Here is a 12,604-nt window from a genome sequence, read left to right on the forward strand (position 1 = left end):
TATAGTTAGGGCTGGTTCAGGTTTATAGTTAGGGCTGGCTCAGGTTTGCCTTAGACCAGTCCCTAGATAAGCTGCTATAGGCCTAGACTGCCGGGGGATTTCCCAGGATACACTGAGCTCCTCTCTGCTCTTCTCTCTCTCCTTCTGTATGAATTCATGTCCCATTAATGCTCATTACTAACTTTGCTTCTTCCCCAGAGTCTTTGTTCTTTCTCTCCTCACAGGTTTCCATGGATCGTGGTTATATCTGGACCCTGGTCCTGCCTGACATCCACTGCTACTATCATTATTATTAGTAGTCATATTTCTATTACTATTGCCGATACCATTATTTCTATATCCACTCCTGCTGTTATTACCAGTAATCGTAATGTTTCCATCATTATTCTGCTCACTACTCTCATTATATGAATAATTTCTGTCATATGCATTGAATGTGTTGTAATTCTGTTATGTTGTTCATTCTGTACACATGACATCTATCACACTTCTGTCCATCCTGATAGAGGATCCCTCCTCTGTTGCTCTCCCTAAGGTTTCCTCCTTTTTTTCTTCTCGTTAAAGGGTTTTTTGGGGGGAGGTTTTTCCTGTACCAATGTGAGGGTCCTGGGACAGAGGATGTCACATGTGTACAGATTGTAAAGCCCTCTGAGGCAATTGCGGTGTTTATACTCACAGGCAGAGTGATGTCTGTTCCTCGCCTCTTAGCAACCTGTGTCTCCCCATTGATGTAGATGGGCTCAACCGGTTCCAGCATTATTTCCTGGATCAGTTGATCGTCAAGGAAACCGGTCACCTGACGTGGTCTCACCAGGACTTTGAGCTGATGCCACTTTCCATCGTACAGAGTCTAAGAGAAGGCACAGATATTTCATAAATACTTTCGTTTTTTAAGGTTATCTCAAATACAAAGAAATATTTACTGGGAGTCTGTTCATTTATAAGACTGAAACATCGCATTCACAGTTGCATGAGAAAACAATCATTCATTTGTCAAACTTTTTTTTGTCAGTCTTATGTGTGCATGGGCTAAATCTAATTTAATGTTGTCAGTAAGACCAAAAATGTGTGCTCCCTAAATGCTTCACAAATAGTTATAACCAGCAAGGTATTAAGACTTCTTCCTTTTCCCTTCACAATCTTTTTTAAAGCTCCAACTATCCAGAGGGAGAGAGAGAAACAGAGCAGCAATTGTTTCATTGGGAGTGAGCCACAGCCATCATTTCCAAATGCAAAATCACAGGCACCTTGTGTCACATCAAATTAAATGTGCTAACATAATTACAACCCTGATGACCACTCTACGCTAGAGTCTAGGTGTGTGATAGGATGGAGGCTGGTGGCTGCCTTTTGGAAAACAAACAGCCCGGCGTTTCCAAGGACTACACATGCACCAACTACTTTCCACTGGGGACTCCAGTGGTTTAGGGAAGGAAATGTTTTCTTTGAGCCTACGCCTAGCTTCCATCACATGACATCTTCACTGGTCAAGCTGTGTGTTGAACTAAGAAGAAAATGATGTTGAAATAACTGATAGTTTGGCTCTCTGCAAGTCATCCATGTCAGGTTCATTCAATGAAACCAACAAGAAGGGAAACCCGAGATTGGAAGAGACCGAGTACACTCTAATAACACAGTAGCTCTTTCAGGGGTAGGACAATATAACAGTTTTTCGCATATTGTCCATTTTTGAGGATATTATTCAAGGTGTAAGTCTAAGCAGCTGCATTAACTGAGTTAGACTCTCACTGCATCAAGCCTGGTTATTCTGTCTCAATTATTTTTATTAAGTTACTGATAAGCTGAGACATAATATGCTAACATGTTGGGATACCTAGCTTTACAAGACACTTCAAAATCATACATGCTAGATCCAAAATGCTGTGTATACATTTTCAAACAATACTAAAACATGTTCAAAAGTAAATACAACAAATTTGAGTAATTTAGAAAATCAGATTCCTAAGTATTTTGTGTATAAAATGTATAAATCATGAAACAAACTATGTACTGTATCAGACAGCAACATTCATAATAAATATTGATTCAATAATCCAACCTTCCTTGTATTACAGGATGTTGAGACAAAACTTAAACACATTTCATATTTTGATCATCTATACACCAGAATATGTCAGGGTTTTTCAGAGCATTTAATGAGAAACTGAGACTGTATGAAAAATACTACAGGATGCCCGAGTCCTGATTATTCTTAGCCAGAGGGAAAATCCCTATTCTTAACTGTGCAAATGAAGATGTTTGGCTTATTTTTAAGTGAGATGTAATATGATTTAGGGGTAAGCTTCTGTTTAATATGTATATATGACATTCATTTTGGTCTGGTTGAATTACCATTACAGGAATTCATTCCTATTTATTCAGGAAAACAAAGTGATAGCCAGTCACATTAGTAGCTCTGCCATGTTTGTCTTGATTGACAGATATAAATAAATGAACAGTTGGGAAAAATTGTGTTGTAAAATAAAAACTAAATTAGTAAAAGGACAGTTGAAATCAAAACTTGAAAATAAAATAAAATTACCTGCAACAAACATTAATGTGAAAAGAGGCTAGATGAAGCTACATTTCACAATAATGAGCTGAATTTAATGCGATTATTTTTTTCATTATTTCACAATTAAATTGTTAGGTAATATATTTTGTCTGTCTTCCATTACGTCTTATTTATTTATTTAGTTTTGAACACTTTGGGTCCCTTATAGAAAACATCCAGCTGTGTAATGCTCCTGGTTGTAGCCTTACCTCTCCATTATTCCAAATCATTCTGTTTACTTCTATTGTATATGTAATGGTCATGGATTGGATCAGCTGACAGATCTCAGGCTTTTTCACACTTGGTCATATTGGGAAAAGAGCATTTGTCAGTACTTGGAGATCAAATCCCGGCCAAAAGCCATGTTGTTCTCGCATGAACATCCAACTCAATCCTAATACCAACCTGAAAGCCGGCTTTGAAGATGACTCTCTGCTCCTTTTCTGTTGTACTGGTAGTGCTGAAGATGACAGTTTTGTCCTTCCCACTTAGTGTCACTGCAGCCTGGATCTCCTTATCCTTAGACAGCACCCTCCAAAGATCAAAGGTCAGCTTGCTAGAAGACCCCTTTAGACGCAGGGTGGCTACGAACACATAGGAGGGAGGGAGACCCTCTGGGAAGATATCCCTAGTACAAGGAAGAGGTCAAGTTACTAAATACAAACAATAGTTGATTAAATTAAATGGAAAAGGGGGGAAATTGATAGGTTTTTAATTCTGTCATTACATTACAACATTCTACCTGGTATTCTCAGTAATGTCTGTGGAGGCAGTCATAGCGTAAGCTGCCTCAGAAAGCAGAGAGCCAGCGATCTTCTTGGCCTTCTTCTGAATGTTCATGCCCAGCATCAGCTCAAAGCCTTTCTCATCACGAGATGCCACCGGGATTCGTGTTGGACACACAGACTCTACAAAGAAAAAAGGGTCCATTCATTCAGCGTTATTTGGTGGTGGAGGCTATTGACTTGTATTTGTGGACAATTGAATTTTACTTTTTATTGTTGAATTTCAGCTTCAGCTTAACAGTGAACCATAATGCAAACATGGAACGGGCACTGAAACTAAAAAGATGAAGCCAGTTATGTTTTGCTTCCTTCTGCGCTTTCCTCAAGTCTGTCTTGCCATTTTCAGTGAGAAATGACAACATGTTGACCTAATGTAGGCTAACAAGGTACACGATTACATCCTTATTGAAAACATTTGAAAAGGTTTATTACCTTTTGGGCGATCAATGAGTTATGTATATTTCACACATCAAGCACAACAACATTAGCATTCATTGGCAGTCATGTTTCTGGCTGCATTTTGTCCAATATTCACTCACATTCTGTCTCTCTTTTGGCCTTCACCAACTACTGAGAAAAATATCTTGCTCTTTCGCTACAGGTACCTTGCTTTAGCTGTTAGCTGAGACATTTTTGACTTTCTTTAACAGCTAAAGTAGCATTATTTGCTAACTATCTATTTGCTGTTTGGTGCAGATCAGCTCATATGCTAAGTGACAAGAAACTTCTGCCAATATCAAAAATGTGAAATAATATCTGCTCAGTCAGTCACAACATAGTATAAGTAATAGAGTAATGGAAAGTGGGAGGAACTATCAGGTGCTCCTGGCTCCAGAAGTCCCACTCATTTATAATTAAACTCATTGCCAAAACAAAAACCTGTATGATGGACATTATCTGTGAGAGTCCTATATTTTTTTTTTAAGCCAGGAGAATTGAGAACATGCCTGATACACATGTCAAGAAGATAGATAAACTAGATATCCCAACCTTCACAGAGCTTTTGCTCCATGGAACCTTGAATACGCTCAATGGTAGTGTAGTCTTCGGCATACAGGACATAGGCGGATGATGGTCTATTGGCGATGGATACCAGCTCCGAGGTGGTGATCTCACTGCCAACTCCAACAGCAAATACTGTAATGCCCTGAGCTCGTGCCTCCATACTGGCATCCACCTAAAGAAACATAGGCTGTGGTGAAAATGAGCCCCCGGTGGTAAAGAGGCTTTCCAGGGTTTATGTTTGAAAAACAGTATGACAAAATACAATTAACAATATTACTGCTTACAGCTTTCACCAAAATGCCAAAGTGTTATGACCCGATGCTGGATTGTGTTTTCTTGTTCTTTACTTCACACTTCGATATGACTATGCCACTATGATTTGGGCCACCCAGATCAACTTGACTTGGTTTCACTCAAGCACTTTTGAACACAGCAAAGTGACATTTACCACGTCATCCTGAGATTTGCCGTCAGTAACCACGACAGCGATGCGATTCTTCACCTGGCTGGCTCTGTGGGAAGAGGCAAAAACGTGGTCCACGGCAAACTTGATGGCCCTGCCGGTCTGCAAGACAGTCAGAGAACAGTGATGAGCTGGTGGAGTGAAGGAAAAACTCTCCACAACCGGCCTGCTCCACTTTATTAGTTTCTTGTTTCTGGGTGTACTGGAGCATTTTACATGTAGCTCTGTGTCATTCTTCTGCATGCAAGTGCCCCGATCAACCAGGAGGAGTCATTAGTGCAGCAACCAGGTCATGTGTGGACATAGTGTTGAAGTAATACAAATATATGTAAATAATCACATGAATACAATATCAATAAAAATAAGTAAGTGAAGAATTGTTCAAACTCATTCATTATCATGAAATCATATTTTATTTTCATTAAAAATGAATTTTATTAAATATCATATGATTTAATTATAGAGATTTTTCTCAATTACAAAACAAAATGTATATCTTGATGTAACTTTTCAAAGCGCCACTTTTTCTTTCCTGCTGTCATTTTTTCCCCAGTGTCACCACCTTCTCACCATCCAAAAAGCTGCTGATGCTCATAGCCTACTAGCTAGATTGGCTTTTGGCTATAAAACACCCATTCTTGTACCCAGCAAAGAGACAAACCACACCGACCGGACGGGAAAACAATCTGCGCCGCAATACGCAACCAGAAACAAAACACAATGCCTACATCTAAAAATGTTAGCTATCAGCATGTCAAAGGAATATTCTAGCACAGAGGTCTTCAACAGCGGGTCCGCGGAGGTACTGCAGGGGGTCCGCAAAATGTTTGGTTGATTAGACAATTTAAAAAAAAATTTTGTTTTCTCTAAACATGAATCTGTCCATTATTTTAATAGTTCAGTATTGTATGCAAGATAACAGGTAGGCTATGTTTATAAATGGCAGTGGCACGGCCACCCTACTCACTGTACCTTGCACATGTTTAAAATAAAAACATGAATATATGAACCTGTGTATTATTTGAATAGCTTAGTATTGAATGCACAATAAAGAGGCATGTTTATACACGGTACTAGGCCCATTTAATATAAAACACAATTTTATAAAATATATATAGTCGGGGGTCCCTGCTCCATCTCTATCAGTTTGGGGGTCCTTGGCCTGAAAAACATTGAAGACCCCTGTCTAGCATACTATGTCTACCACCGGTGCAATTGATAACTAAAATGATGATTGGATGGGACAAGTTAAGAGCTAATGCTAGCTATGTGTTAGCACGTTACTGTAGATATTTAGGGCAAACATAATGCCTAGTTTTCTGATGTATCTGCATTGCACTTTAGCACAAGTTGCACACTGTCTTACAGAAATAGAGTTGGCCTAAAACTGACATTGGGACAAAATATTTTTAAATTATGTGTCACATTTGTTTTCACTTAGTGAAGAGCAAGAGCCTTATTTTTGAGCTCTCCAACAGTTCAGAATTGTTATATATTCTTATAATACCTGCATGCAAATTAGGACAGATAAGAGCTGTAGAGAAAACATGCTGTCCTGCCTGTGTGTTTCCTCCCAGGTAGGTGATGCTCTGTATGGCCTGGATGAGCTTCGCTCCACCCTGGTGTATCCCCAGAGGAATCTCCAGTCGAGGAGTGTCGCTGTACTGGATCACAGCCACCTACAGCAGACACAAACAAAACTAGGTGTAGTGCAGATTTACTGAAGCTCTGTGGCACTTGGAATGGGCTATAATGGTATAATAATGCTATGCTTTTTCTCTATCAAAGCTGGCAACCAAAACAGAAAGACAGTGTTCTTGATACGGGCCATAATCAAACTGCAAGTTAATGGAAAATTGCTGCTAAATATGGATGGAAATAACAATCTCAGCACAAGGAATTTCATATGGTTTAAATTACCTGTGTGTAGTGGGAGCTGATGTCAAATTGGCTGGTGATGTTGATAAGCCACTGTTTGGCCGTTTCAAAGTCAGAGAAGCCAACACTCCATGAGCCATCAACAATATAGACCAGGTCATTTACAGCTGTGCTACAGCCTACACACACACACACACACACACACACACACACACACACACACAGAGTAATCAAAGACACATCTTAGAAAGCAAAGACAGATAATCTAAAAATCTACATTTCAGACTCAAGAGTTGAGTGTCGAGCACTGTTATGGTTTAGAGTGATCCCTACCTGCTCGGACGTTGTCCTCTGCAGCCTCCAGGTGGGCCAGTAGCATTATTGTGCTCCATAATGACCACAGCAACATGACTCCGTAGGAGAGCTGTCGAGTCCAACCTTGCTAAATTAGTGTTAAAAAAACAAGGATTTCAATAACGGATATGGATGGATGGATGGATAATCATTTTTTTCTAGCCCCCATCAGTTCAACATTTCCAACTGACCAAACCCCTTAGTTGACAGATAATGTCTTTAAGTAATGACCAATATCAAATGAAATCGTTTTAAATAAGGCTTCTAGGGGCCACCAGATACACATTCAGACTTTTAGCAGACTTTTTTCAAAAACTGCTCTACAGGAATGTGCTACGGTTTTTGTTTAATTTTGTCCTTATTTTTCTTCTTCTTCTTCTTCTTGTGTAGCAAATGGCTACAACTGCATTTTGTTTTGCAACCCTCTGTTGCATAATGACAATAAATTGTCCATGAATCCTCGATGGAAATGCAAACAGGAATCCGTTTAGTTCCTGAGTTTTCTAGTTTCAACAGGCTCCTTCGTTCCTTTAAGTATTTGATTGAAGAGGGCATTGGAAGAGTAATTTAACACAAAGCTGAATGTGACTGTTTTGTTGACTTCTGTGGTCATTTGACTAGCACAAGACATTTTTGTATTATTTTTTTCTCTCCCACATACAACCGCCACTTCATCTGTAAGGCCAGGACCCCGATCTGACCTGCCAAGCCGAGCATATCTGGCAACTACACCGGTCGTCGCCATTTTAGCAATGGCGGCATATCCTAATTTACGGCTTTCCAAAAAGTTGCAAAGAGCCGGATTGTCAGTGGCGCTGAGACGGTCCCGGGTGACGCAGCAGAGGAGACAGTTAGCGCTGGGCGACCTGAAACATCACCCACCTGTCACTCAAAGTGGCCACACCCTTCATTCTGCAGAACTTTAAGCCTTAATATGATTTAAGCGGGTGAGCTGTATCAAAATTCACTTCAAGTTGGCAATTTTAATATGGAGGTCTATAGAGTTAGACTCGCGTTTTGAGCCAGCTTAGATGAACTGCAGTTTTTGTCACTTCCGTGTTGGCTTCGTTTTTCAGCAGCAGAGGTTACCTCTTGATGAAACCATATCACGTCCAAAAAGTTACATGCAAGTTCTCAAGCATGTTTCTGAAGTCTTGAGACTTTGTATTCCTTAAAACAAATATATACACACATAATAAATACAGTAAAAATACACAAGTGTATGTGTTTCTACAAAATAGCAGGACGAGATGAGTACTATGTTGGAAGTCCATAAAAAGTCCATTGAATAGACTGTGTTATAATGTTGAGTTGGCACATACTCTATATGACATATGACTGGCTTGTGAAATCACATCTCTCTTAATTTGTCCACTGTCCTCTCCTCCTCCTCTTTCCTGTAAAATGCTTTTGCGAGTTCTCATATTGTGCCATGCGACATATGGTTTAGTAGCCTAGTGTGTTCTGCAGAGCTCTCCCTGTGTTCATTTTGCAGAGCAAACATGGATCCACAGACCACAAGGCTGGGCCGGAGAAAATAACAACGTGGGCACTATGCTGGGATGGGAAAACAGAAATATGAGCATGGCAGAGATGGCTGCAGTGTGCTGGCAAAGGCTTTAAAGACAGGGGAGGATCAGTCAGCTGAAGAGAGAACAGCCACCACAACCTTTCTTTTTCAAAGTCTCCTCCCAGCTCCAGTAACTCTCTTTTTCTCTCTCTCTCTCTCGCTCTCTCGCTCTCTCGCTCTCTCTCTTGTTTGGCTTGTTATTATAGAACCATATTACACCAAGGTACTTCTACATGTGAATTAATTTGTTTGCAGTGGTTAACCCAAAAACAATTGGTTATAAAGTAAATGTTGCGATGTGCAAAGACTACAGTTGAAATAATAATACTAAAAAAAACAGTTCAGTATGGTTTCCTGCTTGTAGAGGTGCTTTAACAAGTACAATAAATGAATATGTAAATTGTAAATGATATCTAAGAGCTAATATTTTTGCATCACTGCCTACATGTGATGAATTAATCGACAACACTAACTAACTTAGTCATCATAGTGTCTAAATGCACAGTCAACATGGACACGTTTCCTCCAAATAGATTGCATGTGGGCAAGATGGGCTTGAAATAGGCGAACAGTAAGTGCCTTGCAGGGGCTAATTGCAGTCTGTGTGCTCGACATAAGAACCATATGTGTTCAATATGGGATGATTGCATGGGCCTCTACTGTGTTTCATGTGGGGAACGTGACATGTTTTGAAAGCGTCCCATTTCCTAGCCATTGATTTAAAGTGGGCCAAATGCTCACTTTATTATGTACATTGTGAAATGTATTATCCCCAAGTGAGTCTATACAAGTTGATAAATTAAGCCAGTTTCACCAAGCAATATATGCGATAAGTTACAAAAAAATGGGTTTTTAAATAATTTACAGTGACTAAGTTTCCATCCAAATGTATCTCAATTTAACCGAATTTTGAGAATATCAGCAAAATGTATTTTTCCATCCATCCAGTTATCCATCCATGCAATTATTAGGAGTTGGTTCATTGAGTTAAGCAGTCGCCAATTCTGCAGTCTGAAAATCGTTATACCGCAGCAGAAGAAGAGGGCACAAAAGAGATGATGTGATTAAAAGAGCACCATTCCAACCTATAACTGTGAAAACAGGGAAGAAAGCTGCGGAGAAGTGACATTTCTGTTTGTTTCACGTATTAATGTGAGGAGGGTAACATCAGATCTTTGTGGGGCAATGAGGTGAAGATTTTAATCCACCTCAGCAAAGCAGAGCTTCAGTGGATATTGAAGTCACATGCTTCATGCACATCAACAGTTCCACGCCAAATCTGTTGCCTTTGACTTTTCCACATCAGCCAAGCGTTTGGCTGATATTTGTGCAAGATTTCAAGACTTTTTTGGAAATTTTCTGTTCGATTCCAGACCATTTTCCTCTCAGGTCTGTTTTATGCTCAAGTGTGTGTAAAACAGGTGCATGGAGACGCAGCTTGTGTCTTTGGATTGACTGGCACTTTGTTTGCCCTCTAAATTGGACCAAGTGTGTTAATGTGTATATTTTGCTCACCATACAAACTGTGAACATGCAAGCAAACAAATCCCGTTCAAACGTAATTGGTCAATATTACTCGGACTACAAACAAGACTCAAACAGAAACCAGAACGCCTCTGCTACCTAAATTTTGTCCCGTTGCTGTTTATAGAGATTAGTATAGACCTAACCAAACCAAACCTTAACCACCACGATGGCAGATCAGGACACTTTCACATGATCGAGATTTCACATAATTGTGATTTGTAAAGACAAGACCTGACAATGGGATGCCAGATCAGAAAACTAATATGGCTTGATTTCAAAGGCAATGACAAAATTACGTATTTTGTTGTTTAGCCGAGAGGAAATTCTTAAACATTGATGAAAACTGGTGCCATCATCGCATTGCGCCTTCTTTTTCTGCAGTGGTTTGATGGCATCTTGAGAATTAACTCCACCGACTGTTGATCCTGATGTGTAGGCTACAGCTCCCAATATTCACATTAGAAATGGCATTAATTCTCTTTTTCTTTTCTAAGAATTTGGTTAAAATGTGCTCTAAATTCTGATGGAAATTTGACTATGATTGCACAAACTTTTTATAGCCAACTGTCTCCAATGGTCAGCCCTACGGCAGCTCTACATTCAATTCTGTGGATGTCATAAATCAGTCCAGCCAGATCTCTTAATGTATTTGTGCCAATACAGGTTTCCCTAAGTACCATATGAGATCCAGGAAAACAGTATTTCTGCTCCAGAAAATATGTGTCACTCATTGATATCCGGTGCCTCCTAGTGTACAGGTGTTTGTTTGAGGACAGATCGGTCACAGTGCAACAGAAAACCCAGGAGAACATGGTGGGAAGGACCAGGAGTCAAACCACATGGTTGTGAGGCCACAATGAATAGCACTGAGACAACATGCCACAGGAGAATGTTTCAAATGTTTCACGATGTCTCCACCAGGATCCTCGAAAAGATCCTTCCTTGCATCCATCTATACATCCTCTCCTCTGTGCCGTACTCTTTCATTTTAAAGCATGCTAGTCATTACAAAAACACACAGTGGGGATAGGCAGGTAGTGAACCTGAATTCTTCCAAACTTCACTCCACATTTGGCATACCACAAGTGCAGCATACCAACCCACATCAACCATCCCCGCTGGCTGCAGCATCACAGAACATTCCTTGTGCACAGATGTTGTTGGGATTGCTCAGCGCCTCTGGTTGGTTCACGAAACAAAGATGACTGCAGAGAGCAACTCAAGCACTGCCATATATTCCTTACATGATCCACTGTACCTGGCTGATGCCTGAGAATATTCTTTGGTCATTGTATTCATTGTATTGCATTGTATTATTATTATTATTTTATTATTATTATAAGATGTAGGGTCTGACAAGATATCCTTTTGTCAATGTGGTGAAGTTGAATCAAATACCTTTTCAGAGACCAGTGTTTTTGCATGTTGAAGTCTGTTTATTGTAACTTACAAATAACTACTCACCATTTTCCAGAGCATGTTGTGCATCTTATTACATTATGCTGTGATTTCACAACTTTTATTCATTTTGTTTCGTAATGACATTAAAGGACCCAATGACTGTTTGAAGAGTGAGTAAAATGTATAACACAATCTCAAATGCAATCATTGAAAAATGATTGACTGAGTGATTAAGTGTGTTTCCATCCACCTTTTTTATGTGCATTTCTAGTTTTCACATACCCCTCAGTGTGAACAAAGGTTGGTGTATGGATGGTTCCATCTCGTTCAGCCATCTTCAGCTGCAATTAATGGCAAAGTGTGCCCAGTGTTCCCAAGTCCGACTTTCTGGAGATTCTTTTAAGATTTGCACTACATTTGGATGACTAATGATGTACTTGTTTTGCAGTAAGTTAGGTTTATTTGAATTACTAAAACATAGTCATTTTGACTGAATCAGGGTAGAATGTATAGTGGTATGGTCACAAATAGGGCTAGCAAAAACACTGATATGGTCATATAAAGGCATCCCGTTCTCAGTCCTAACGTGTCAAATAGCGCAGCTTGGTCAGTGCTCTTCGGTGTCTGACAGCAATGCTCACCCACAAGCAGCATTGGTGGATGGGTCATACAAACTCAGGACTTTTACCCAGGAGACCGCTGTACATGTTCCCTGCAAAACTAAAAGTCAACTTGATAGTTTGTCACATCAGCCATTAGTCAAGTGAGTAGCTTGTCACTCGCATGTCTGTAGTCACTTGGTAGTCCTGTGAGTAATTCAGTCAAGTTAAACCATGCTCTATTCCTAAACATAACTAAAGGAGATTGTTGCTTAAACCTAACTTCCTGTGAAGACGTACTTTTATTTTGAAAAGACACAATGCATGTAACAAGCGTGCGTATATATATATATGTATATATATATATATATGTATATATATATATATATGTATATATGTATATATGTATGTATATGTATATATATGTATATATGTATATATATGTATATATGTATATATATGTATATG

General features: G+C 39.4%; 1 protein-coding gene across 1 annotated transcript in view; it reads right to left on the reverse strand.

Annotated features, from left to right (window-relative positions):
* The window catches only part of LOC116400340 (collagen alpha-1(XXI) chain-like), a 62,250-nt gene that overhangs the window by 43,382 nt on the left and 6,264 nt on the right, over positions 1 to 12,604 (reverse strand). The window contains exons 2-9 of the mRNA XM_031878127.1: positions 7,019 to 7,127; positions 6,728 to 6,864; positions 6,367 to 6,486; positions 4,793 to 4,909; positions 4,330 to 4,516; positions 3,297 to 3,462; positions 2,960 to 3,182; positions 677 to 850 (exon numbers count right to left, since the gene is read on the reverse strand). Of these exons, the coding sequence (XP_031733987.1) occupies positions 677 to 850; positions 2,960 to 3,182; positions 3,297 to 3,462; positions 4,330 to 4,516; positions 4,793 to 4,909; positions 6,367 to 6,486; positions 6,728 to 6,864; positions 7,019 to 7,094 (1,200 nt within the window). The 5' untranslated portion in view covers positions 7,095 to 7,127. The remainder of the gene's footprint in view (positions 1 to 676; positions 851 to 2,959; positions 3,183 to 3,296; positions 3,463 to 4,329; positions 4,517 to 4,792; positions 4,910 to 6,366; positions 6,487 to 6,727; positions 6,865 to 7,018; positions 7,128 to 12,604) is intronic.

The sequence above is a fragment of the Anarrhichthys ocellatus genome, unplaced genomic scaffold (genome assembly GCF_004355925.1).
Source record: "Anarrhichthys ocellatus isolate YVR2014 unplaced genomic scaffold, GSC_Weel_1.0 scaffold163, whole genome shotgun sequence".
In the NCBI taxonomy this organism is placed as follows: Eukaryota; Metazoa; Chordata; class Actinopteri; order Perciformes; family Anarhichadidae; genus Anarrhichthys; species Anarrhichthys ocellatus.